The following is a 27,713-nucleotide window of genomic DNA, read 5'->3' as shown; positions in this document are numbered from 1 at the left end:
GAAAGGGGAACACAGAACTGCAAGTTAAATTTAAGACCTGAAACATCACATTTACTGCTTCATTCCTGATTCTCAATTAGCAGATTACTTAAAGTTCCACTGTTCGAGGTCTGACTACTTCACAGTCAGTTCTAGACTATCACATGCCAAACAGATCAGTGCAGCAGTCAGTTAAGTTTTGAAAGCCTTGTTTAAAGCCTGCACAAACCATATGCAAGCCTTTACGAGGTGAAAAGATCCACAAAAATCTAAGGAAGGCAGCAGACTGTAACTGGTCGATACAAATGGAGTTGTTACAACCCCAATAGCAACTGCATACAGAAATACTAAGTTTGAGATTTAATGCACACTTATATGCCCTCTGGAAAGTAATTAAAAGCCTGCAAGTTCCAGCAGTTTTATCCGTTGGTAAATATTGTTCTACTGGAGCTCGAAGCATGAGTGAACAAGACTGCTTTAGGAAGACCTCCTTAGAGGAAGCGTTTGGCACAAATGAGTATAGTCTTTCTTTGTTACCTATTCTGCACAGGTATCACAAGAATGCAGTCTTACTGAACACACCTTTCTGTAACATGCCGTGCGTCATAATGCTGTGTACAGTGCAGTGCGCTCCTCCCTTATTCAGCAGTACAAGAAACAACAGAGTTACACATCAGATTTACTGGAAACCCTTTTCTAACTTCCTCTCCTAGAGCAAACCTAAGTAACTGGCATTATCTCAAAGAACCACTGCTTTCCCCTTTTGTAATTACATTAAGTCTTGCAGTCAAATTTTTTTGAGAAGTTTGTCAATTGTAACTCATACATTTTACTCTGGCAAAAAAATGCAGCTCTGATCTACAAGAATTTTAATATCCATCATGCTGAAAGCTGACAGCATTGGGTACAATACAGAAATGGCTCAGACCTCCAAAACCTGAGCTAAGGACTTTGACTTTACCAGATTTACTTCTACATAGTTGAGCACAACACAGATTGCCTCAATTTAAAATAGTTAAGCAATAGTTTAAACTTTATTCAAGTGTTACAGTAAAAGTGCTCAAGAGTCCCAGCTACTGACACATTGATGGCATTGTGCCTTCAACACTGTAAACAAGACAAGCAGGATGCTTTACAGCACAGTGGTCACCATCCTCCAGTTATGGCAATTCCCTAACAAATTCAACAGCATCATGGGCAGAAAGCAACTCCACTGACAGGTAACGCCTGAGTGTTACAAGAAATGGTTTTTGCTGTACTGAAAGGAAGCCATCTGAAGTCTGGATTTCAGTCGTTCTGCTTCCAGCTCTCGAAAGAAAGTATCATCATCATCTTGAGTGATCATAGTTTGCAGCTGCTGAATTTCCTTTTCCACCTTTGATCTCACCTCCCTCTTTGTTTTCTGTAGCATCTGAAAAGAATATTGAGATTAGCTCAAGCTCAAAACAAGAAACCATTTGCAAGAAGAACTAAAAACACTTACTTTTGCTTGAGTTCTCTCTCTGGTTTTGATTTCTTGATGTTCCTGAGAGACAGCTTCCGCTAGCATTGAAAACTAAGAAACAGCATTGGGGTCAGAACAAATTCAGAAAAATGGATAAATGTGCAGGTCATACGAGATGCAAATGAAGCCTACCTGATCTTTGTAGTAGTTCTCCATGGACTCCAGTTCATTCTGATGTACTCTTTTTTGCTCAGCACGCTTCTCTTTAGCATATGCTCTCAGCTCCTCTAGCCTTTGCTTCTGAATCTCTAAGCCTTCTTCAAACAGGTTTTTAAATATCTGCCAAAGATTGAAGGTAGCTAAAGTACAGCCCACAAGCCTGAGGGTATTCTGATAGATGCTTTCTGGTAAAAAGCCTGGATATGGTGTTTTAAACACTGTGTTGTTCTGATTTGCAGATTTGATTAACTGAACCCCACTTTTCACGTACAATTTTAGAAAAAATACCCCGCTTCCCCCTCCCAGTTGATAACTACAGAAGTGTCTCCCCTTTTCCCTTACAAAATCCCACAGATTACCATGGAAAGGTCCCCAAGGGTTAAATACACTAAAAAACCCTAAAACAAACTGCACCGACTTGATATTTTTATTGCATGCATCTGTCCAAGGTCTATAAATACTGCAAACACAGAGGTCAAAACCATCTGGGACCCAACTATAGGAGGTGATGTGGCCTATATGTAGAGTTATTTTTCACCTCCCAGGACTGTGCTCCCTTTACTTAACTTGGCTTTTAGCAATTGGTACCATTTTTTTGGATGCTAACACCATAAAATCAAGTGGAAAAGATGCTTACTCAGTACCAGTCTCTTTTGTCAACACATGAATTCTTCTCCTCCAGAACAAGCGCCTTTTACGTACCTTTTCTTCCCGCGTCCTTGCCCGCATCATTCTGGCACGCAGCTGGACACGGTAGTCTTCATAGTACTTCTTGGCTCGAGCAATTTGCTGACGTTTCTCTCTCGTTTTGTTCTGCATCCACTTCTGTCGATGGATGCGCTGTTTAAACTCTTGCTAAGCAGAGAGAGTGATAGGCAAAAGAGCACTGTGATTTCCTCAACAGTGAGGATTCAAGTAGGGTTTTGTATAGAGTGTTTCTAAATAAATCAATGTTGAGGAACTACTCTGTCTTCCAAACCTACACTGCATTTATGGCTAGGTACTGAAATTACCACTGTACCAGTCAATGCTATATAATTAAGGATGTAACATTTCCATGCATTATCTAGCATTTCAAGAGTTTATAACTAGACTGACTCTTATGGAGAGAGTTCTGTCCCTCTCATATGTCCTTGGGACTTTGTTTACTGTTTGTTGCTTCATGTTAAGCAGTGACATGTAAAAAGCAAGCTCAGACTCCCGTCATTACCCACTGCCTCCATGGCCACAGACCAAACAGGTAGAGGTGGAGCCTTTGCTTTGATAGCTGCTCCAGGGACAGCTCTCCCTCCCTGTGGGCCAACAGTGACCGTCCTTTTGGCTAAGCTGCCAGGCAAAATGTGATGTGTGACAACATACCAGTCTCTTGTTGTGATCTTGATCCTTCTTAATAATTTCAGCAAGGAGGTCACGCTTCTTCAAAGCTTCCTCTACCTGAGAGTAAAAGAAAAGGCTTTTTAGGACAGAGGGAGAATTTCTAATACAGCCACACTAGTGGTCTCTGTCCAAGGTCTATAAAGTTCTTTAGCACTGTGCAATTCCCTGACCAAGGAGTTAGCCAGCTTCAATGTCAGGAAGATCTTTTAAACTAGTCACTCTGTCTTCATTTAGAGAAGCTTTACAGAGGTGCGCAAGTATCAGTCCCATGTTGCAAGTGGAGAAACCAGCAAACAAGGTCATTATTACAGCCAGGAACTGCACCCATGTGTTATGATGGTCACACACCTATATTTTCTACAAAGTCCTGCCTTCTTTTATAATGCACCCTCTCCTTCCCGGAGAGGGACTGAGTGTTGACTCATATACTCCAGGCGCTAGTACAGTTACGGTTATGGGAAAATGTGTCCAAGTACTACAAGGCAGAGCTGCTGGAGAGATTCTACAGCAGAGCTGGAAAAAAAACAACCCAGTCTGCCAACTAATCCTATCCAGTCCGCTGAGAGCCCGAGGGAGAGGGCTGCACCCTGTGCCACTCCACTCTGCTGCAGTTGGGGCCCGGCTGGACAGCAAGGAGACACCTCTGCCCTCTTGCCCGGCTTCCTGTTGGTACTGCCATTGTGCCGTCCGGACACCACAGCTGCTGGCAGCCAGGCCCCCACAGAGCATGATGCAGCATACTGAGTAGCTGTCCTGCCCACTGCGATGAGCTGCTATGGTGCTACTAGGAGACAAGTACATGCCCCCAACCTCCCCCACGCCCAGCCCTTAACAGTTCACCAAAACAAGTTAAGTGACCCGCCCACCCCTATTCTAGTCTGAAACCGCAACATTATAAACAAAGAGTTTCCCTGCAATTTATTGTAACACTTAAAGTGAGCCTGTGCAGCTTCTAAGCCCTGGAATGAGACCATCTGCCTATCCAGGGAGGGACAGTGAGATACGAACAACTCTGGTGCCTTCAGGAGATGCTGTCAGGCCATCTTTGAAATGGGAGATTTAACTTGAAGAACGTCCAAATGGATACTAAGGTAACACCTAAGGTAATACTAGGATGATGCTGCTTCACACCTTCTCCAGGTCTCCCAATACCTTATACAGCATCCAGGGAAGTGGCTGGGTGTGACTGCATAATGAAGTCATCCTGAGACCAGTGTTACCTTGTGTATAAGCACTGTCTATGCTGACAGTCAGGTGACTGCAGGGAGAGCAGGGCAGGTACTCACTTCATTCTGGAGTTTCAATCTTGATCTCTCTGTGCCAGAAGATGACTTAAATCGTTCAATCTGTGCAAGCTGTTGCTGCCACATTTTGTTCAGGGAGTGGTGGGAAATATGCAGGTGGGGAAACTCCTCTAATAGCAGAGGCAAGAGATCATCATCCTTTACTTTCACTGCAAGGGAAAAAGTGAGAGATGTAGGCAGTGAGCTCATGTGCCATGTTACTATGATGGCAGCGCTCTATCCATTTAAGACAGGGCAGGCAATTATTTCAGGGGGAGGGCCGCTTACTGAGTTTTGGCAAACCATTGAGGGCCACATGACAGGCAGCCAGTGGCAGATAAATATTAATTTTCTAATTTTTTTAGGGGTGCCACGGGCTGCATAGAAAGGCCTGGCAGGCCGCATCCAGCCCACAGGCCGTATTTTGCCCACCCCTGGTTTAAGACATAAATGGTGTGTTTTCACAACACCCAAGGAATTGGCCTTACGCGATTCTCTTTGGCCGCCTTCTGCTTGGAGATGCCCTTTATAGTATAGATTCTTGTTTTCAAATTAATCAGCCACCCCCTTCCTTTTTTTAAATGGTTCAGCATTCCAGTGACTTCCCTATTACTTCACCTCATTGTCCACAAGCAGTTTAAAATTATGCCAGTGCAGCTATGCTGGGGCAAAGTGCCACAGCTGAATTCCACGTCAAGCAAGTTATTTTTGATCCTCAGCTTCACTAGGAAGTCAACAGGGTGGTAGGTCGAAGACTGACTACCCCTGGAGTTCCCATGGCTTTGAAGTGTGCATGTGAATGAGCTTGACTCTTCATGATGAGATCTATGCAGAGGCTGTACGAAGTGCACATTCACTACTCGTATCATTAGCATAAGTACCCCTCCAACACAGTGAAAACAAGGAGAGGCTGGGTGCCATTCAGGCCAGTGATTCCCTCCAGGACCATGAACGCACAAGCTAGAACCTGGCCTGTAGTCTGAGCGCTGACTGTTCTTGGCTTGGGACTGGTGGCAGCATTAGTGCCGTGACACCAGTCACTTTGCATACCAACTGCATACCAGGTAAGACGCTGACATGATGCAGATCCCAGTGTTACCTGGGCAAGCACAGCTGCAGGTGCCTTGCTACCCGGCTCTGCTCTGAGCTCCAATTTAGAAGCCTGAGAAACCCTTAAATGCAAGAAAAGGCTGAGGCTGAAACTTAGAGGAGCAAGTCAGGGAACAGCAGTAATGGGAACAACTTCAGGGGATTTTAAGAAGGTAACAGATGGGTCACAGTTTGACTTTTGCATCAGCAGTTTACGTCAACTTGAAAGTATCTTCCCTTACAAAAATCCAGACATACGGAGGTCATAAGAGGGAAAAACGCTACAGCTGACAGGTATACATTGGCCTGATGCCTTTATTCTTGAAGCTCAGCACATGCTTTCAAAGGATGCCAGTTTTCCACCAAGTACAGTTTTGTGGTTCTTACTTGGAGCTGCTTTCTTTGGCTTCGCGTAGCCTCCTCTTGGAATCCACTGGCTGTGTTTGGGATTCCGAGGTGTGGGTTTTCTAGAATAAACTTTCACTGGCCGAGGCATTTTTGGAGATTCTTTAAATATGTTTTCTTTGTATTCTCGTTCCTTAGGAGCAGATGTAAAACAGATGGAGAACAGGTATGAGAGGGGGAGGAGTGCTAGCTCACATTGTTTGGAGAGCAGAATTTAACATCAGTTTGTCTTTAGGCAAATGTAGTGGGCTGGACCCTCCAGCTGGGTAAAATCCACTAAAGGCAGAACAGACATGATGTATAAGCTTTTGCTTGCACAGCCCTAATCACAGCCCTGCTCCATGCCCGTTTGTCCTGTGCCCTCCGCAACAGCTTATGAACTGCTATAATCTGCACCTGCAATGGCCAAAAGGGCTGAAAACACAGCCCCTATTGGCAAAGCACGCAAGCATTCCAGCCATGCTCCTTCTTGCCACGCAAGCTGCAACTGCCAAGAGAGCTGCTGCCAGACTTACAGCACTAGGGAACCACCCCGCACCAATCTGAACTTGTTTATGCAGCTTTACCCCCGCGTTGCAGTGACAGCACAGTACAAACTGTGTACTGCGTTGGAGGATCTGAGCTGTTCAAGCAACTTGGGGTACGTGCCAATCTGTCAGTTGCTGTGAGAAACCTATTTTCTTGCTATGAGTTTTCTCCCCAGATCTTTGCATGTCCCTTGCTACCCAGAGCTCTTGGAGAGGTCACTTAAGCAATGGATGGTGCTAGTGCTGTTCCTCTAATGCCCAGCACCACAGCAGAGCTAGCTACCTACCAGACTGACTTTGCCAAGTATCTTACCAGAAGAAACAATGCCAGAATCCCGCTTGCTGTTTCGAGCCATCCCTAAGGCATCTTTCTTGGAGGAAAGCTGAGCCTTTACATTTCCTTCTTTCTTCCCCCTCCCAATTCAACCCACCCTGAAAAATGCTACTGACCAGTGACCCCTACGCAGTGTAAGCTGACAGAAGTGCATCAGTTCTGCTGAGAGGTAAAGCACCGTCTGAAATGAGGAGTGTCATTTTCCTAGAATAAGGCTGAAAAGTCTTGTCCACATAGCTGGGATAGTAGGTATGGACAGTAACCTTTAGATACTTTAATATGCCATCTAGTCTTTTTCTTAATGCTTCACTTACCTTTTCCTTAGCTTTTGCTCTTAGCTTGGAAAATTCGAGTCTCTCTCTAGCTTCATAAATTCTTAACTCATCTTCATACGCTTTAGCCATCAGCTAGGGAAAAAAAAAATCAAGATGAGGATTTGACACACACATGCATATTTTTGTAAACAAGCTGGATGATACACAAAACTTGCTGGTGTCAGAGGGGCTTCCTTCATTTCTAGTTTACTAGGAAGCTTATCTCCTAGACAAGGAACTGTCCTTGATGGTCCAAACCAGAGGTGCACAATTAACAGCCTGTGGGGCTCTGACAAGGTGCATTTCACAGCTGAGGGCTGTTGCACCACAGCTGAGACCTGTTCTGACTGGATGCAAAGCCTCTGCACATTTGTGAGTGGGAAAACCGGATGGTGCACATACACGTGCAAGTTAACAAGTCACTGAGCAGCAAGACATAGGACTTGCTCTTCTGCTGTATCAAATGGGAAAGGATTTGAAAGGCCTATTTGCAATAGGCCACTGGGATTGCTCTGGCCCTGATGGATGTATTTGTTGCTGCCTCTGCTCAGCGAGAGCTCCTTTGCTGGCTTCTGGGCATGTGAGAAGGCAGCAGAAGACACTAGCCCCTGATCTTAAATAACAAGTGGAATAAAGCCCAGCTATATCAAAAGTAATGATTTTTAAATCCAAGCTCAAGACAGCTGCACTCCTCCAGGACAGTGCATAGGACGAAGTCAAGGATTAAGCACATGACAGCTGTAGGTCACTCGGTCAAATGATATGGCTATGAACCAAATTCCAGAGGCAGTTAAATGAATTTAGAATCATACCGTCTTCAAGAAGTGCTGCAAAAAACTCTGCTTTTCAAACCTTTCCCCCTTAAGAGGAATGACTCTCACAACATGGGCACTGGTTTACACAAGTTGGCCTAAAAAAACAGAACCATCACCTGATGGACCGTCCATACCCACAAGCAGGGACTTTACTGCAAGAAGGTAATCCAATTTAGGAACCTCAAGAAATAGTCTAGGAGCAGTTATGGTGTATCTTCATTCTGCATGCAAAGCATTCAAGTGCTGTGATCCCAGCAATATAGACAAGACCTGCTAAATACAAAACGTGCAACAGATGCAAATTTTCACATTCACCAACTCATGAAAAAGATATCCTCAGAACAAAATGTCAAATAAACTATTTTTGCATTGCATACAAAGCAAGAAAGGACTGAGCTCTTTGCCATCTATACGTTTATAAGCCAGGCTCATCTTGAGGATATCAGTCCATTTGGAAAGATTACAGTTTGAGGTCTTCCTTCTTAAGAAGGAGAACTCTTAAGCTGTAGTGGCTGTCACAGGGTGAGCTTGGGCCCTTAAAATTTCTGATCCCTTATATACCACACAGCCTTTGCCAAACAAGAGGATTTCTGGGGCTTGTGGCCCAAGCATGCTGGGTATAAGCTGTTTTCCTCTGTTTGAGGATGGTCAGGGAGTTGGCAGGGTTTGTTAAGAGTCTCTCTGCTAAGAAAGGGGTTATAATAAGGTGAGTACTGATCCTAACTAAAGGGAGAGATGTCAAGGAATAAGCCTGCAAAGGAAGCCTTGGAAGAATGCTGGGGAAGAATGAGCCCTGCATGAAAGGTGAATTTCTGAGAAAAGATGCTGAGGACTGGACAACATAGAAGAAGTTTTCTGCTTTCTGGCTGATTTGTTTTACCCCCTAAAAGGTGTTCTGTTTCAGCTGGAACATTTAATCATTCACTCAATCAAGAGGGGAAACTCGAGCACCAGTCAGGACTGATGAAGGTAAGAGATACTTTCTCTCTCTTCTAAACAGCCAAAAAATATTATAGGAAAAGACACTAAGCAAACTCATCACAGAGTAATGATGGCGAAAGTAACTAGTAAATTGATGGCCAAAGTGAATGCATCTTTTCTGACTTCCCTGCATGGTTCTCTGCTAACAGCAAAGGTCTGGTCACATCTGAACGCTTGAGCCAGTTAAACTCTAGTTCACACAGTTCATACCAACCTATTTATACAGAAAGAACAGAGTTATGTAAATATAGATAATGTAACAAATGGAGGGAACATTACTGGACAGAGGGATGAACAGCAGGGAGAAAGTCAGGTGGTGAAAATGCTGTGGCCTAATCCAGCTAAGGGTCAATAAGAGGCAACTGAAGTGTTTTATGTAGTTAAAGGAGGAATCTAGGCAACAAAAGGGAGGACTGACTCCTACTGTAGAATGTGAAACCTGTTTATTCTAGGAATACCATGCTTCAATACCTGCCACACAGGTAGTTAAGGATCTCTGCTGTTCAGGAAAGCTGAAGACAGACTGTATGTTAACGACGTGAAACTAATTTAAAAAGATAGTAGAGATAAGACTGTTTAGGACAAAACTTCTTCGGAGCAGGTTTTAGACGATCCACTGTGGAAGTCAGGGTTAGATTTCAATGTAGCCAAGAAACTTCTGATGTTCTTAAAGAATTATGGTCCAAGCTGCATATTTATTACCAGCTTGGTTTTCAGTTGGGAAACTGCCCAACACACACTGTTTTTCTCTAAGCCTGGGAGCTTGCTTTTCTTTTTTCCAGCTGCATGTAGATCATGGACTGGGGGTGGGGGTGTAAGTGCTTGATTAGCTCATTGTATCTGCCAGGGCTCTGAATAACAAACTAACAAGCCTTGATGAGGTGCAAACAACTTTACAGGCTGAACACACCTCTAAATAAAGTAATGAACTGTGAACAACTGTGCCCTATTGTTTTAGTAAGCCCAAACCAGCTCTTAAATCAGTGTAGTGTTAGCTCTAATAGGGAAATCAATAGCTGTCTACACAATTTAATGATTGCCAACACTATCTGTGGCCATGTTAAGTGAATTACCAAGAATAGTCTCCTAGGAGTTTGTCTAGCTTTACCCAACTACATAGCTGGTACAATAAAAGCTATCACCTTAAAAAATTCTTTCCTGAGAGAATAAATCTTCCGACTGCAGAACAGGAGCTAACAGCAGGACATAGCTATTCCTGGATACAGTAGACTTCTTTACCTGACACTTAGTAAGCCAATGAGAGGCGATACGCTTCAAGCCTTTTCTTTGGTAAGAAAGAATCCCACCACAGAAGAGCTGGATCAAGGAAAAAGTAACTTTTGCATCAAGCAATCACTAACTTTATTTGATCTAAATTACTGGGAAGGAAGAGCAGCAAAAACAGGCTTATAGCTGAGAGGAAGTTTTGATGAACTAAGGAAACCAGTTAGTAAAATCAACGGTACGAGGTAGCTCAGGGACACAAATGCAGGCAAAGTCTGGAATTTCTTTCAAGTCAAAAGGTACAAAACCAATCTGGAATTTGTATCCCGAGAAAGGGGAAAAAATAACAGGGAAGGCCTCCAGATGAATAGCCACATCAGAAATAAGGAATGGAAATAAAAATGATTATTCAGCAAAGAAAGCTACATCTTGGAAATCAAAAAGCGTAGGGATGAAATAAAACTGCCAGGAGTCAACATGAGTTGGTCCCTGCAAAGGATATTAAAAGCAGTAAGAGTATTCAGCCATGAGGAGAGAAGAAGAACAGAACAGAGGTAGAGATTAAGGATAATTTAGGTATGGGCTAAATAGCAATTATCTTTATTGAAAACTTAGGAAAAATAAGAAATGTTATTGAATATATGGCAAATGTACAATGAGGATGTGAAAATGGAAGTTACAGTTGAGGTGAAAGCAAAGCTCAAAGGTCTTGATGTAATGCAGCTGGGGAAGGTGGGGCAGGATAATCCCAGAACTCTGTACGAACTGGATGTTGAAATTGCAGGTCTGACAGCAAACATTTCTGGTAAGCCTATGGCATCTCTCGTGGTTCTGTAGGATTGGATAAGTGCAAGTGTGGCACACTATTTAAGAAGGGGGAGAAATGATCCAGTCTGTCCGCAATAGTATCCAAGGCTTTGGTTATTTTTCCTTGAAAATTGTGCTAGTGTCCATGAGTTAAACACGTTATGGGTTTTCCACAGGTAGAGAGCATGCCAGATGAATCTGGCCTCGTTTTTAATAATATTACTGATCTAAATAAAATAAAATGCAATAGATAACATCCATTTGACTTTAATAAAGCATTTGACATGGTACCAAATGGGAAATAAGTGAAAATGGGAAAAGTGTGTCTTAGCAGAAGAACTGAGGTGTATAAAGGAACTACTGAAAGGGGAAACAATAGGTAATACTGAAAGGGGAACCACTGAGCTAAAAGGAAGCAACTTGTAGAATTCATCAAGGTTCAGCCTTGGGTCTGGGCTTGTTTAGTATCCTTATGAATGAAGAATGGAACTTGTTCAGCGTATCATAGGATTATATGACTCTCTCTGTAATAGCAGAGGAGAGTGCTTGACACAAGATGCCCTGCAGGTTTTATATTCCTGATCAACAGTGAACGGACCAGCAAGAGTCCTTCAGTTCCCAGTTTTTCCTGTTCTGCGCATGGTTCAAAAAGCTGTTGCTGTTTAACAGAATAGAGCAGTGCAGTACTGAGGATGCATGGAGTTTCTCAGGGCTCACAGCCAAGTAACTGTGACACAGGAATAGTTACCTTTGCTTTCATTCTCCTGTAATCCTGTTCCTTTTGCAATTGCCTGCGCATCTGCCCCATCTGGCCTCTTGCATCTCTCTGAAGTGCATCTTCAAATGCTGAGGGATGTAGATACCTGGATGGAGGTGGGGATGGAGAAAGGGACCTTGGCCTGGTATTTTTTTTTGGACATGGGGTGCCTGTAAAAACAAATGACTGCTGTGATCACAAGTACCAAAAATAGTAAAGCCAAAACCAAAATAAAATCCAGAAAATGCATCATATGCTCTCAACAAACAAACAGGAGTAACATTTAGGACAGAAAACAATTTAAATTAAAAAAACCCAAAAAGACACTTAATTTTTCAAGTTCTCTGCCCCAAACTGTTGGTCCTTCCTGGACGACATGACAGCTGTGTGTCAAGCCAAGAGTGCCAGAAAATACTACATGACAGAAGGAAGAGGCAGTGAAAACATTTTTCAAAATTATGGTGTACTTAGACAAGTTTGCAATGTAAAAATACAGCATTATGCAACAGTTTGATCTCGTGTTCGTGGACTGGACTAACACATGCCAACGTTAAGGCAGTCATCTGCATATGCTATGATGACAATATTATCATCAGTAGCACTCACCTGACAAGACTGAGCTATGCTTATTATATAGCTCAATACACATACTATTTATAAGAAATGAACAAACATGGCCATATTTATTCAGTCAATAGGCCCATGTTTCTGTGCCTAATGCTTCCATCACCGTGCTCAGTGCATTAAGAACTTTCTGAACTCATTTTGTGCTGTCTTTCTAACTAGCAAAGCTTCACCATAGGAGGTAAAATACTTAAATAGCTAAATCTTAATACTACTCCAGTTATTAGGATTTTATTTCCTTATGCCTACTGCCTACCTACATTTTTTTTTAAATGTAACCTCAAATACATAACCTCCATAGTAAATTATTTATAGAGTTGGTTTGTTATGAACTTAAATATAGAGGGGAAAAATAGCGCTCACTGAATAGTATGCTTGGGATTTTTACCTGGGTGAAGTATCCTCCTCTGGTAATCCATGACGCTGTCACTGTGCTGAGACAATCTGTCTTCATCTGTCAGCTCTTCCTCCCTACTGCGCTCACCCAAAGCTCTCTTTAACATCTGTTCATTAGATATTCTGGTTAGCTTCAACTGTTCATCCTCAAAGTCTAGAACTACTTGACAGGACCTAGGGCTACCAATTGTGGGCTTCCTTTTTTAGAGATGCTCATTTGCATCTCACTGGTAACATTCAATTGAAATCTTGTAGAAATATCAAGCTAAGCAAAAGATGTGTTAATATAAATTAAATAGTTACACAAGACCTGAGCATCAACAGGTGCTATATCCAAATATTAGCAATCCAAGGATCTTCTGAATAAGACAGAACTTTATCAAGACTATTAGAACAAAAACATCATCCCAGTCTCTTGCCTTGGATGAAATAATGTTAAGATGTTCTGCAATATTGTCCATTGTTTTGCATTAGAAATAAGGGAGATACTAAGCCTCTAACTTAAATTTACCCATTAATCTTAGGAAGACTGACCAAATATCCTAGATTTTTATGTCCCTAAATTGTTGTTATAAGGCTGGTTCAGTTCTGAGAAACATATCAAGAATTAATTCCCACTTACTAAATCTAGTTCGTTTAACCTGCGTGAGAGCTTCTCCGACACTTCCTCCAGCTCCTGCCCAGATAACTTCCCCTTTGCCCTTCTGCGGGAGAGAGGCTCTTCCCCAAGCGAATCAGGGATGGAACTTTCATATCTGCCAGAACAGAAACACACGCACATAACTTTTGTTCCTAAGGCCAACATTACATAATACAGAGTAACTTAAAACCTGCAATGCATAAGGGGTAATATAAATGCAAGCTTTGTGGGGAAAAAAAGACTTAAACCCTTTGTTAATGGAAGTAAGAAAACTCGGTCTTTATTAAAGCTAACACCACCACCAACCAGCTCTGACTGTATTCTGACCAGCAGCTCTGGAATTAATTACCCTTGAAAAGAAGAATGAACATTATAAGCCTCAACAACTTATTCAAAACCAGAAAACCAACTTGCCTCTCAACATCAGACAGACTCTTTGTTTCAGGTTTTGGGGTTAATGCTTTTGATGTCGTCTGTTGGGTGCATGATGAAATGTCATGGTGTAAGTGAGAAGTGGATGTAGAAGTTCCATATACACCAAGATCCTGGAAAATAGAAAGTGAAGCTCTGAGGATTTTAACTGAAAGCTTGAAATATGCCTTAAGTGCTATATAAATAACTTTAGAAATAGAGAGGAGCATCCAATATAATCTGTCTGGATGTAAAGCTCGAATCCCAAGATCAAGGATTATTCCTCCAGATCCTTCAATAGGGAAAAGCCACTAAATGTTGAGTATAATCAAACATGAACTAAATCTGACAAAACTTCAAGTTCCGTGTGACCTGGTCAAATGTTACTGTGGCGTAAGTGAGAGAGACTACAACACTCAGAGGTGTGAAATTCCACATTCAGCTCTGCGAGGTGTTAAGTGAAATGTCCAGCAACAATCATGTAGATATCAACAAAGTTGTCCAACGTAATTAGCCGTTTAATTTTTTCCTCATACTAGAGCTTTCCCTCTTATGACCTGCTTGTCAGTTTTAACTGCCGTACTTCAGCCTGTCCCTTTGTACATTAACATTTCCTCTAGCTCTGCCACAGCAAATGTGAAAGAGTTGCAGGAAGCATTTGCAGGGTACAAACAGCAAGTCCTGCGAGTACCCCTTGTGGTGGCCGAGGGTAAAAGATTCTAACTGATGTGTAACCAAGAGATTATAGTAAAGCTTGCAATGAAGCATGGTGGATTAAGTTACAAGGGAAGTCCACTTATTTTTGAAAGTTCTAGTCATGCTTCCAGCCAGGAACTTTTCTTTCCATATTCCCAGTTTGTCCAAATTGTTTCATGTTTCTGACCAGCTCACAATGATTTCAGACATATCTGGCAATACTCAGAGCCCTGTGAAGTGATTTAGAGCAAATTTCTCCTGCTGAGCTGGCTTGTCTCTTGAAGGCTCTTTGGGTGAAATGGAATCTTCCGACCTTCTGTAGGTCCCAAGTTGATTTCATTTATCATCTGCCAGCATTCAGAGGACGGCAGCTCAGCATCAGGTCACATCCACAAAGCTTTTGAAATGAGAAGGGCTAGAAACAAGTTGAGACGCTTCATTTCCCCAAGTGGCAATGCCAGAAACCCATGACCCTGTACACAGATTTAAACTAGTCCTGCCACAATTACCTTTGCTGCACCTTCATCACCATTTAGCTCATCTTCTGAAACCATCTTATCTCCAGCTGGAAAATCTACAATAGAAATGTATTAGATAACATTCTGTATACAGTACTCAAATGTGCTTGGTGATTTGTAAAACAAATGCACAAGGCATGGGCCCCCCCAACATAAACTATACAATGTTGCATCCAGTGTAAAATGCTGACTAGACAATTAAGCAAGTCTTGACTGGCATTTTGATGCTGTTTTTGGTAAACTATAATTCCTTGTAGGATTTGGATTTTAGGAAATACCAAAGGTTGGTGCTATGGAAACAGCAAGAACAACAAGCATCTCTAGGACAACAGAAAAACTAACTTCTGCCACTTATTTTCTGGAAATGTATGCAAATAGGAAGTTCTAAATTTCTCTTTTCCTCCTGGTATGCAACACCCTTTGTCTTTCCCCACATTTACAACTAATCTGTGTTTAGCACTGATTCAACTACAGCCTGGCAGCAGTATGTATTTAAGTAGCATATACACATCTTAAATGGATTGTGGACTAAAGGCAGGTGAGCACCAAAGAGTTTTTCATCCTGATAGTATGCATCTTCTTTAAAGTGCAACCTATTTTCCTTTTTGGGGAGTGTAGTTTAATATAAAGCAAGACTTATTCTTACCACAGGTGATCTCTGACACAGAAGTGTTCCCAGAACTAGTTTCAGATTCCTGTCTATATGATTCTGCAGACTGGAGAGAGAAGAAAAAACAAAAACAAAACTAATAAAGCAATTCTTTCTGCTGGAATAGAAATAGTTTGAGAAACTAAAGCTATTATTCTACACATTAGAAATCAATTCAAATTATGGTGGTTTATAAACATTAGAGCCAGACAGCTATTCCTGACAAATGTCATGCCTGGATACACCTTTTTCAGAATAGGAATGTCTTAAGCTAGTATAAACCACTTCTGAGATAAGTCTGTCCAGACAGGAAGCTCTCATCACGTCAACAAACCCACAGTGATATTCAGTTGATTAACTCCAATAATTGCAAATGCAATAAAGAAAGGCTTAGAACACAAACAGAAGGCATTAACTAATAAAATCAAGTAAGAGGTTGTCACTTACAGCAGGAGTTTTAATCGTTTGACTGTTGGCCAAAGCTGCTGATTGTCTTCCTGGGCTCTGATACTCCCTTCCTATGGGATAATGGGGCCTGGGCTCAGATGGCTGATATGGTGGCTGCAAAGGAATGGCCGGGCGAATGGGCTCCCCAAGCTTTTTAGCACTGGAACTCAAACTCTCTTTGTGAAACTCAGTGGAATGAACAGATTCTGCTGATCCTTGAAGAAAAATATGAAGAGATGTGCTAGTAAACCTCTAACCAAAATGCCAACTGCACATTTTTTTCAGTCTACTTTGGATGTGTGCAATATTCCTCCCTTATTCTGGATGTTGCATATATGAAATTACTATTAGCTTTAATCTTTTCCAGATCCTGTAGAATTTGGATTGTGGGTAAAAGGAGCTACTTAAAAAAAAGGTCCGATTTGAAACATTAGCATCTGGCTTGGTACTGCCACAGTAAGATCTCCAAAAGCTCATAAATCAGCAAGTAACTCCGTGAAAACAACTCCCTCCCATGGCACATTAAGGAAAACCCGTGAAGATCTAAATAAAGAAATACAGTATCTAGCAAAAGATAACGTGTTTCCATTCTCAATCTTATCTATGAGAACGAACACTGCCTTCCAAGAACTAGAAAGGCTTAGGGAATTTCCAAGTATGCAGACCAGGAAATTAGACTCTCACCAACCTTCCCTCTCTTTTACAAGTGCTCCTCTGCTACTTGAGGGTTGACTTGGTAATGCCACATGAGCACTCTCAGGTTCTTTGGCCTCCTTAGAAACATCTGTCTCCGCAGGCAACAGTGCAGGGAGCTGGAACCCTGGAATGGGCATTTTTGAAAGCAGATTTAGGTGGCTTAAAAATTAGAGACATCTTTAGCATCAGCTACATTTAGACAGTTTTGACACTGAACTGACTAGGAGCTAATCCATATTGTTACTGGGACAGTATTATGTTACAAGAAGGAATTGCAAAAGGTATGGGAATTTTAGGAAAACCTTGAAACATATTTATCCACCTATTTGCTCAGCTCCCGGCACTAGGGACAAGATTAGTTTGCCTAGCTTCCATGTAGGCATTTGCTTTGCTAAAAAAGTTTCCCCAATGCTGGTACCACTCCTTGGCAAGGACCACATTTAAGTGCCTCCCATTACTAGTTCCTCAAGTTACCTAAGCCTCCTTAGATGAGGAGTCTCAGCAATTCAGAAACTGTTAAGTGTTAGCCTAAAGAATGATTCATCACTATTATATCAGTCTTGGATATTGCTGCTTCTATTGTGATAACAAGGACACAAACATTGTCCTAGGCCATGCTGAACTGAGTCTAGTACAGCATTTATTTTAAGCCCAATAAAACAACGTTATAACCTGAAGGAATAGATTCATCATCAAGTCTGGAAACCCTGAACTCCATTGGAGCACAGCAGGACCACTATCTTAGTAAGGAAACATTGGCATCATACCATTCTATGTATGATAAGAAGGAAAAAAGAAACCCATTTTCTAAGCACTTCTGCTTACAAATCCACTGGTGTTAGGTACAAGAGAGAGGATTTCACTTGCTGTCTTTATCTAAATTTCTGCTGTCTCATGGTGGTACTTTATGCCAACAGACTTCCCCTTTCTGTCGCAGAGCTTGTTCCAGCTCAGTGATGTAAAGCTTCTTTTGCCCTTAAATGTTTTATCTTCACAAATACAACTTGTTTTGCTCTACATGTGTGCTCACCACAATTCCTTGGTATAATTAAATATTAAGTACTTCTGCTACTGCAGATGATTAGAATTCTATGTCCCTACAGAATAGCCCTAAAGATGTTTTTTAACTCACCTTCTTCCCTCAGTGAAAGTGAACATGCAGTGTCCCCAAGCTTAATTAATTCACTGGTAGATTCTGATCCTTCAACTTCCCAAAATGGAATAGAAATCTCCGACTGGGATGATCTAAGCAGAACATAACAGAGTAAGTTTGCCTGTACAAATCTTTGCTTTGTTAGGCCACAAGATGGAGCTACAAAAGAATAGCAACCCTTTTAATCTCCAGTTACTTGGCACTTAGTTTTTAGAAGTATGATTAGTTCCCACGACGTTAACTAAACTTATTTTCATGACTTTTAAATCACTTCATTTTAGTTGCATTTAGAAGTAAGAAAGCATGTACTGAATCAACACACTTTGAACTTAACTAGATGCTATAAAGACTCAGTACTACAAGATTCAAAGATAGATTCACTTGGCCAAGCTGTCCCTGGGTTTGCAGTGCAAATACAAAGATTGGATCCAGTTTTATGTATGTTCCTGCCCAGCTAATGGAAGAGGCAAAGCATTCCATTTGACACTTGTGCTGAATGCATAAAACAAAGTTTTGATGTTTCAAGTATGAAAGAAATTTGCTATACTAATAGAACTTTAAAGCAAAATCATCCACTCTTACCCCACAACTGATGGGAGTTTTTGTACTGACATGGATTCCTCGGCATCATCTTCCAGTTGCTCTTGAGGTGTATTTTGAATGTCATTGTTAATTAGCATGTCAGGCTCATCTATTTATAATCAAAATACATTAGTTAGTTTCCAGGAAAACTACATACATCTGTTAGAAGAATGCAAGTCATCTAGTGCACCTGTTCCAGAGATCCCAAAATAATAAATCTAATGTCACAAATTGCAACTTCCTTCATGAAGCTTGCACTGAACAGTTTTTAAATATTAGTCAGAGAAACTTTTGGCCTACAACTTCCTCCATAATGCTTAATCTAAAGAGGCTTCTCTTGTCGTGGGGGGGGTGGAGAATGTAATAACCCTTTCCCATCGCACAGTACAAATTGCCAGGAGAATTTTTCCATTAAAAGAACTAGGCACTGTCACAATTTTTTTTAAGGTATTCAGGGTTTTTTTTAATTCTGATGTGTTGCTAAACTAAGAAATGTCATTTTTTTTTCTGTTCCATGTTGGAATTAAATGAACCAGTGTGCAAGTTCAGTATGGATAACTGAAATGTATTGTTTCAATCTCTAGCCCTACTTCAAGAGCCTTTTCTTGCACTGTTTGGATTACAAAATGCTGTTTGGATAGTTTACATCCCAACAAGCCTGCTGTATGGGAAGTGTTTCTGTTGATCTGCAGTGCTGTCTAACAAGGTTTTACAAAACATTCAATTGAGCATGTTTTTAAATAGCTACAGATTCCATCACAATTATAAAGCTGAATGTGGTGGTGGAGTGGGGGGCAAAGGGAAAAGAGTAACATGGAATTTACTTGAAGGTGTGCCCTTCTTCTAGGCACACAGAATTGTGCACATATGAGGGCAGAATGTCACTCTCAGCTTTCCTATCTTAATGATAACACTGGAGGAATGCAGACAAAATAAGAAACAGCACACAGTCTTTAAAACTGAGATGTTCTGGAGTTCTCTCTCCACTCACCACCGCTCTGAGAAGAAGCTTCACTGACTTCTGTAAGATATTCCAGCAGGCCATCAAATATTTCTAACAGATTTCTGATAGATTCTCTCTCTCCCTTCACAATGTTCTCCCCTTAACAGAAGTTGTTTGTTATAAATTAGTCACTACAGTTTCAGAAGAGAAAAATATGTAAAAGTCAGTCAAAACCAAGAACCTTCTGGGAAGGCTACTCAGATTCTTGGTCAGATGTCAATCAGCTCAGGAGCAACGTGGCTGGGGTTACATGTTTTGGTCACTGCTGCAAGAATGATTCTGTAGCATATTTTAAGGTCAGTGGCAAACATCCTGAAACTCAATTTTCCACTACAATAACTTAAAGCTTAGCCTAGTTAACATTGTATTTGTTCTCATGGAGCAGACTACCAAACCTTCTTGTAAATAGACTGCATTCATTTTCCAGTGAAAGTCAAAAGGGGCACATCCAGATGAGCATGGACATGAGGTATGTGGTGCTGCAGACTGCATATGCAGCCATTCCCTGTGCTGCTACTTTACAGCAGGGGAAGGGGAGTGGGGGCAGAAGGGGGCTTGACCCTGGGAGATCCCAGGGTCCAAAAACCCACACCAAAAAAAAAAAAAAGAGGAGGAAAAAAAAAAGGTAGTGCACATGGCAGCAGTGCATCGCCCAAAATCAGAGCCTCGCCATGCTCCAGCTACCAGCCAGACTTCCTGTTGTGGCTGCAGCTCCCGGAAGACCCCACGTAAGGCTGCTGGCCCCAGCCTCCCCTACCCCACCTGGGCTAACTTGCCACTAGATTCCCCAGATACAAGTAGCTGTGGCACAAGATGTGCTGCTGCTACTCGTCTCTGGGGAAACAAACATTCCTGCTCATCTGGACACATCCAAGCTGTTCATCAAGTTGCTACTGAGGTAAAATGGACAAATCTATTATTGCAGCATGTTGAAATATTTAGCTTCCATCATGGATGCTTGAGCAGGTAGCATCGTGGTCAATCCAGAATTACCATCTTCAGTTTTCAGGCATGTTTGATAACACTGTTCTCTTGTCTGCCGCTGCCTGGACCAGTCATTGAGCTGGGAAGCCAGGCTGTAGGAGTTTAAAAAAAAAAATACCTGCAGTACTCATGCCAACCTGTGACCAAAAAATGTTCCTTGAGAGTGCAAAGCACAATTCATTAGATATACGCTTATATGTAATCTTATTCCTGGCTAATGCAGAATATATACTTGCAGAACAGGCTCCAGTTTTGAATGGCTGATATACATTTCAGTTAGTTACAAAAGCAAGCGATACTGAAGTCCCCTTAAAAAGCAAATTAATCTAAGTAAAACAAAGAAGTCTTGGTAGACACCAATGTACCTTCTGAACTAGTTCATCATTATTCCAGAATCCAGAGCACTTATGATGTTAGTACTGTTACTAGTAAGTGATCTGTTTTTATGTCATCCAAAATACATATTTAATCTTGGATTGGTCCCAGAGGGAAGAACAAAAATGAAAGAACTCAAACAGGGAATTTTTAAATGTTGAGTGTTTCAATATACAGCCATTGTAATACATCTAATACTGGAGGGTGGAAATAAATAAATCAGAATTTAACATTAAATAGCAAAGCAAAAAATAATTGTTTGACACTATTTGATTAGTCAACATGTACATTTAAAAAGAATTGTGATCATGTTGTTTATTTTTCCCTTTAACACTTTATAGTTTGAAGATTCAAACAGAATTAATTACCAGTAAACTAGCAGCTCATCTTGTTCTGTTAGTTTTTTAATTCTATTAGTGTGAATTTATCCTTGTTGCCAAGTATGGCAATTGTACCCTCCAAGGACATGCACCAGGCTGCTTCTACAGTTTCCAAGGTGAGTGGGGTAAAGCTCTCTCAACAGTCTGATACTGCCAACCATAATATTGCTCCAGCTGGGTGGAAGAGTGACATTATGCAGACAACAAAATTAAAATTGTTGTTTTTTTCTTGGAATAGTTGGGAATCTCAACCAAAACAGCAGTTTCAAGCTTTGTTTTAACACCAGTAACCCAATAGTCTCAGCACCATTTATTACTATGCTGAATAATTTTTCCATTCTCTAATCCATGACACCCGAAATTGACTAATTTCTTTACTGTCATCCATAAATTCTTGACTTGCTCCCTACACCAACAATCTGCTGTTTGTTTGTTTTATAGCAAGCCCCCTTTTTTTGGCATGCTTAAATGTGCATGCAAACAGGGAAGCACATTCTGCAAGATCAGGTCCTTACAATATTTTAAAGGTAAGCCTTCTGAATAAATATATTTCACAAATGAGCATCTGTTGATAACTAACTAATATGAGTACTCACCGGTGATATGCGACAGGCTAACCTGCAAATAGTCCAGTGCTAGAGAATCTATTATTGCTTGTACATTATGTGCATCATCCTCTTGGGTTCTGGGAGCAGTTATGTAATCTATGAAAAAAATTAAATGATAATAGACTATTACAGATTGCTTATTGGAGGCTGTGCTGTATACATACCTCAACTAACTTATCCATTTCATGATTTACAATCAAGCTTACCCACAGTCATTAGCATATGAAATCAGTGGTTCTTGACCTTTTTAGACTCAAAGCACCCATTGGAAAATGCCAGCCCTTAGCTCTCACCCATTTTTTGAGAATGGAAAAAAAGGGCAATTTTTCCTGCAAAGAATGCAGAAAACCCATACCAGGCAGAATGTTTTTAATGCAATGGAGTCCTATTTGAAATTGCTGGATTTATTCTTGTGAATCATTTGCACATGTAATAGCTGCTAACGCTTGTGTTGCATCCTTGCAAGGATCTCAGTTACTCACGGTGCCACAACACCCTGGTTAAGAGACACTATTAGCTATTAAGTGAAAGCATGGAATGATCCAGATTGACTTCAGGTCTAGAGCCACAGTTTATAATCCAGAGGCATCTGTCATTCATTATTCGTTGAACTCAGAATAGCGGTGTTTCTCTCTTAGCTCTGAGTAATAAAAAATTAAAATGGAGAGGCCTGACCCTTTATTTCTTTTTGTTTTAAGGCCTTTAACATTGTATCTGTAACCAGCGTTACAGGAACCAGTTTAAAACAAAAAGGTAAATCAGACTGGAGTATGCTTTAATTTGAGGCTTGCGTTCACCAGGATTTTGTTTCCAACTCAACTGATTGCCAGCTAACACCTTTGTAAAAGGTATTTGGACAATCCCCTGACATTACTTGCTTACCCTAGAAAAAACAAGTTTACGTAAGCACCAAGCAATAAGCACCGGCCAAATTTTGCCACTTGTTAAATCCACGAGTTTGACTTGAATAGCCAACAGGCTAAGGCTAAGCACTTTTGCAAATCCCACTCTGAATGTAGTATCAATGCCAATCCAAATTCTATTTAAATGTTAAACACACTGAGATTAAATGGACCAGTTGTCACCTCTTACAGCAGAGGTGGGCAAAATGTGGCCTGTGGGCCAGATGCGCCTGCCAGGCCACACTATCCAGCCCTCAGAGTCCATAAAAAATTTAGAAAATTAATATTTATCTGTCCCTGGCTGCCTGTCATGCGGCCCTTGACAGCTTGTCAACATTCAGTAAGCAGCCCTCCATCTGAAACAATTGCCCACTCATCTTACAGGAATTATTTAACCCAGTGGGGGCCAAATTTTCTGGCTGACTTCTCACTCAGTTCCTTTTCCTCCCCTCAGTCTGCTGCTCTGCTTTCTGCTCTATACTCCAAACTCCCTGCCCAATTTCCAACACTTCTTGCCCTATGCTCCCTGCTTGCTGTCTTCTGGTTCCTGCCCTACCTGCTACTGAGCTGCCTGTCTGCTCCCTGATCTGTCATACACCATGCACAGAGGTTGTCCATGCCACTTGTGGCATCCATGGCATTGGTTGGCCACGCCTGGTTTACGCTATACATAGGCTCCAGGCATAGTCTATGCAAGAAAGTTTACTAATGTAGCTATACTAGGAAATCTTCCTAATGCAGGTGTAACTTATAGCAACAGATTGTAGCTTTGCCAGCAGAATATCACCTACAATTGTTCAGCAAGCAAAAGACCACAGCGCCATCATTAGAGCTTTAGCTGGCAAAAATATTCCAAAAACAACGCATCCTTCATTGGCATTGCTACACCAGCAACCTAATTTACATCTTATGTACACCTAACTACTTTATTGGTCACAATCAATATTTTTCTTTATATCCATGAAAACTAAAGAAGTACCCTTAAACACATGCGCACAATTTGTGCCAAAACCAATAGGGTTACAAAAGTAGCACTGATATGGCAAGCTATCAAGTACTAACAAACTCTGGCTGTTTAGGAAGAGTGGATGTAGGTTTTAAACAATGTAGGAAGCAGACAAGGACAGCAGCTCACTCTGTTGTAATCATTTTCATCTGTTTTGGTTTTTCTTGGCAATAGAAGTTTTTTTTTTTTTTTTTTTTAGTGTTTAGACATAATGGTCCAGAAATTTGAGAGAGAAGGAAAGATTTCTTAGGGTGATATCTTTTACTGGACCAACTTCATAGCTGAGATAGTTAGACAAGCTTTTGAATACACAATATAGGAACCCAATGAAGAATGTTTTGTAGTTGTCAGAGTAAAAGACATCACCCTATGAAATCCTTGTTTCTTGCAAGTTCTTTCTTAAAACTTAAAGGAAAAATGGTTTGACATCACCTCCCAAATCCTGTAATATAATCAGTATCAGAAGGTTTACATCCCAGCTAAATCAATAGGAGAATAGAACTGAACATATGTTCCATCTTTTAGGCATATGTTGCTTTTGTAATAAAGGGACCTACAGGGCAGCTGGCCTGTACCTAGCAACCTCATTTGTAAATCCTGTTACTGAAGTGTCCCTCTGGGAGGTATTAAATGTGTCAGCTAACTAACATGTCTGAAAGTCCAGGGTTGACAAGCCCCGGTAATTTTTAATGCATATTAAGCAAGTAAAGCTTCCAACCAGTGTTAATGTGGTCTAAGAACAGCAGGCTTAATTTACATCGGACTTTTCAAACTTAACATTAGGTTACACAAAGTTGTCTCCACCATCTGTAAACCTTCTACTGGTCTTCATTTCCTTGTTTCCACTTTTTGACAATGTCTTGCTAGAACTTGAGAAAAATCTGCATGTTTTCCCTATACTGCTACTACAGTTGTAGAGACTTGAAAACAGTCCAGCTAGGACATTAGTGATGTAATAGGACCCATGTTCCTACCTGGTACTTTTTCTCCTAAAATTGATTCATAAAGATGAACAAATACATTGGCATCACATTCTAAAAGCTTCTTTATGTGTAGATTTATGTGACACTTCATCAGAAGATCATTGGCGATGTCAACCCATTCTATTAAAAACAATTAAACATGTTAATGACAGCTAAAAACTATAGGAAAGGACAAAGCCTGGCTGCATGCAGAGGAGACTTCAAGCTGAAGGCTCAAACAACAATTTAGGTAGCATCTGTTTGCTAAAGAAACAAAACCTAATCCATTTTCCGACTGCATAACCAGGGGCTCTAAGGTCTTAAGAGATTTATGAAGACTCAGCAAATTGCTCATGCAGAAATTTCACCATGTTCTCTTAAATTTAGTTACTGATGTACGATTAAGGAAATGAACAGCTTTTAGGGTCCATTCTGCAGTCCCTACTTTCTCTCACAGATGCACAACAGAGAAACATGGAGGGTTTGGGGATCAAAGCTTGGCCTTCAAGAAGCCATGATTAAACAACAACAAGCAGGGAAAGACTTTCAGTTGTAGGATATAATTGAGATTGTCTGCCATAGAATCTGATTTTCTAAACAGTTTTAATAGTCAACTTGAAATCAGATAATGTTTCTGGATCTGAGTTGGCCAATTTTAGTATCTAGTAGGAGCTGAGAGCAGAAGTATAGCATTTTTTATACAATGAGGTCTGAAGGGCTTTAAAAAAAAAAGGTCTGGCACCCATAATGACATTGCCCCAGGATTTTTATTCCATTATTTAACTACTCAATTGTTAATTATCCAGACGTTGGAGCAATAAGCAGGAAAGTAAAATAAATGTGAACACTTACTCATGTAAGCCAAATACAAGGACTTCTGTTATAGATGATAAATATATGGGACTGTTCCTGCAAACCTTCCATATGCAAAACTCCCACAGAGTATAATGAAAACGTACAAAGGGTATGGAGAATAGAAGCCAATTTCTTGCTACCCCTTCAAAAGCCATATTTGAAAGACATCTACAATTCACGCTCAACAATTTTCTCCAATAACCTGTCCTAATTCATAGCCTAACAAATATAAAAAACTTAAAGGATGCGAGTTCATCTTAATCTCCACATCAGGGGACTACTATGAAATAAGATTTTTTTTCCCCCCGTTGTTTAAGAACAGACATTTTTACAGAATGATTAAAAATGATTTTCCATCTTCTTGTTTCCATTTAATTAAATAGTTCAATAGGAGACTCCTGTATAGATCAGAAATGATCTAACGGCTCTTTCCCTCTCAGCCATGGCAGTGTTACCGTGTAGAAATTGTAGTTTGATTTCTGGCCAGTTTCCAAGAAGGAGGAGATGAACAAGTCCCAAACAATGGACGCTGCTGTGAAATACAAATGCCGCCTTCCAGTGGCGCCAAACGAGATGAGAAAAGGGAGGGGGATGGATGGGCATGGGAGGGGGAATAAACAAGGCTAGCTTTAGCTTAAAGCAGGGGTGGGCAATTATTTTGGGCAGAGGGCCGCTTACTGAGTTTTGGCAAGCTGTCGAGGGCCACGTGACAGGCTGCCCAGGGCAGATAAATATTAACTTTCTAAATTTTTTAGGGGCTGGATTGAATGGCCTGGCAGGCTACATCCAGCCCCCAGGCCACATTTTGCCCACCCCTGGCTTAAAGGCAACACCTAGAGCTGCAGAACACACCTGAGGAAGGGCAAGATTGGTTTTGGCACATGGCAGGTTACAAAACTCACTGCCCTTCAACACATAAGAAGTGCTACAGCGGGTCAGACCAGCGGACCGCCTAGCCATCCCATCTCCGACAGCCCTCGACTCCTCTACAGGGCAGTGAGCACTGGCCGGCAGCGTGCTCTGCTCCGTGTCCCCTTCTGACACCCTAGTTATTAACCTACGACCTCACTCCCGCTCCCATTTTCTTTTTTGTTGTCCCAAGCCATCAGCTGACGTGTCCCCAGAGGCCTCCCTCGTCCAAGGAGCCTTAGTGTCCACAATACCCAACAGGCCACGAGGTTTTCTCTGCCGCATCCCGCAGGCCTCTCTCTAGCAGCCCTCGATGCCAAGGGGCGACGCGCTCTGCTGTGGCCCTGTCCAAATCCTCGTTCTCCATCTCCGACTTCAGCCCCGTTCCCATTTTCTTTCTTGTTCTCCCACGAAGGTCCCCAGCAGCCTCCCCTTTAACGGGGGCTTGCAGAATTTGTGCTGAGCACACCTGACAAAAGAGCCCACAAGCTTTTTTTTTTTGGCACATCCAGGATGCCCCAAGCTGCTCACGCCTCCGAGCAGTTTGGCATCCGCAGGCTCCCTTGACTTGTTGGGTGGGGGGCAGTGGGCCCCGGATCTGCTGTTACTCGCCTACGATCTTGATTTTTGTTAGTTTCTCCCCGTTTTTAGCTGTCCCATTCCCCACGGGAAGGATCTAGGCCCGCGAAATGACGAGGCCTGTCCTCGATGGCACAGAGGAAGATGCTAGGCCGGGAGAACCTGCAGCGGCGCACCCCCGGAGGGTTCAGCACCCTCGCGAGGGACGGGTCTGCACAAAGGCCCTCTCCCCAGCCTGCTCCTGCGCGGCCGGGCCCTGTCACGGCCGGTGTTGTCTCAGACGACCCCCCCCGCCCTGGTAGCCCCGTCTCCGACTCCCCCCGCCGGATCCGCCCCTAGAGCCCCGGGAGCGGGGTCGCCGCTGGGGAGGAGGGTGGACAGACGGACGCCCCTCCCCCCGCGGCCCCGCACCTCTCTCCTCAGCGCTGCCCATAGTGCCGCGACCCCGCCCGCCAATCGCTGCTCCCCGCCTCGGGGTATTTAAATACTGCGTCGCGGACCCCCTGCGTGCTTTGTATTGGTTGTCTGCTGCCGGAAGGGGTGGGACTTCCTGCCAGGCGGTCTGTGGCCGGGATCTCACGGGAAGGTTCTCTTCCCCTCCCGCTGCGGGGGGGAATTGTGCGCAGCGTTGGGTCACGTGGCGGCAGCCTAGCAACGGGAGCTGGCGTGAGGTCACGTGGCTCCCCCCATTCACAGCTCTTCCGGGACCGAACATTTGCGGGGGTGGGAGGGGGGTTTATGGGTCCCCGCCCCCAGATGGGGGGTGCCCTATGGGGGATCCCT

General features: G+C 42.1%; 1 protein-coding gene across 6 annotated transcripts; it reads right to left on the bottom strand.

Moving 5' to 3' along the window:
* Window positions 1-994: 994 nt before the first annotated feature.
* Window positions 995-27,452, bottom strand: CEP95 (centrosomal protein 95). 6 transcript variants are annotated; one of them, XM_090059566.1, is made up of 23 exons: window positions 27,342-27,391; window positions 25,898-26,820; window positions 24,600-24,728; window positions 21,706-21,813; window positions 19,359-19,469; window positions 18,368-18,476; window positions 17,765-17,877; window positions 16,625-16,756; window positions 15,937-16,151; window positions 15,487-15,556; window positions 14,832-14,896; window positions 13,630-13,760; window positions 13,198-13,330; window positions 12,568-12,682; window positions 11,547-11,725; window positions 6,972-7,064; window positions 5,779-5,929; window positions 4,306-4,472; window positions 3,002-3,076; window positions 2,345-2,497; window positions 1,616-1,762; window positions 1,463-1,534; window positions 995-1,390 (listed from the first exon to the last, which is right to left on the bottom strand). In XM_090059566.1, exons 2-23 carry the CDS (start codon window positions 26,043-26,045, stop codon window positions 1,214-1,216), a joined length of 2,793 nt encoding a protein of 930 aa, XP_089915692.1. In that variant the 5' UTR covers window positions 26,046-26,820; window positions 27,342-27,391; the 3' UTR covers window positions 995-1,213. The 6 variants fall into 6 exon arrangements, with proteins under 6 accessions (XP_089915692.1, XP_089915695.1, XP_089915694.1 ...); XM_090059569.1 differs by lacking the exon at window positions 25,898-26,820 and having other exon boundaries at window positions 27,342-27,452; XM_090059568.1 differs by lacking the exon at window positions 27,342-27,391 and having other exon boundaries at window positions 26,606-27,238.
* Window positions 27,453-27,713: the final 261 nt, after the last annotated feature.

This window comes from Crocodylus siamensis, chromosome 8 (assembly GCF_052110815.1).
Source record: "Crocodylus siamensis isolate JL-2025a chromosome 8, ASM5211081v1, whole genome shotgun sequence".
Taxonomy (NCBI): Eukaryota; Metazoa; Chordata; order Crocodylia; family Crocodylidae; genus Crocodylus; species Crocodylus siamensis.
The sequence above is the reverse complement of the archived record's forward strand: the minus strand, read 5'-3'. Positions and strand labels throughout refer to the sequence as shown.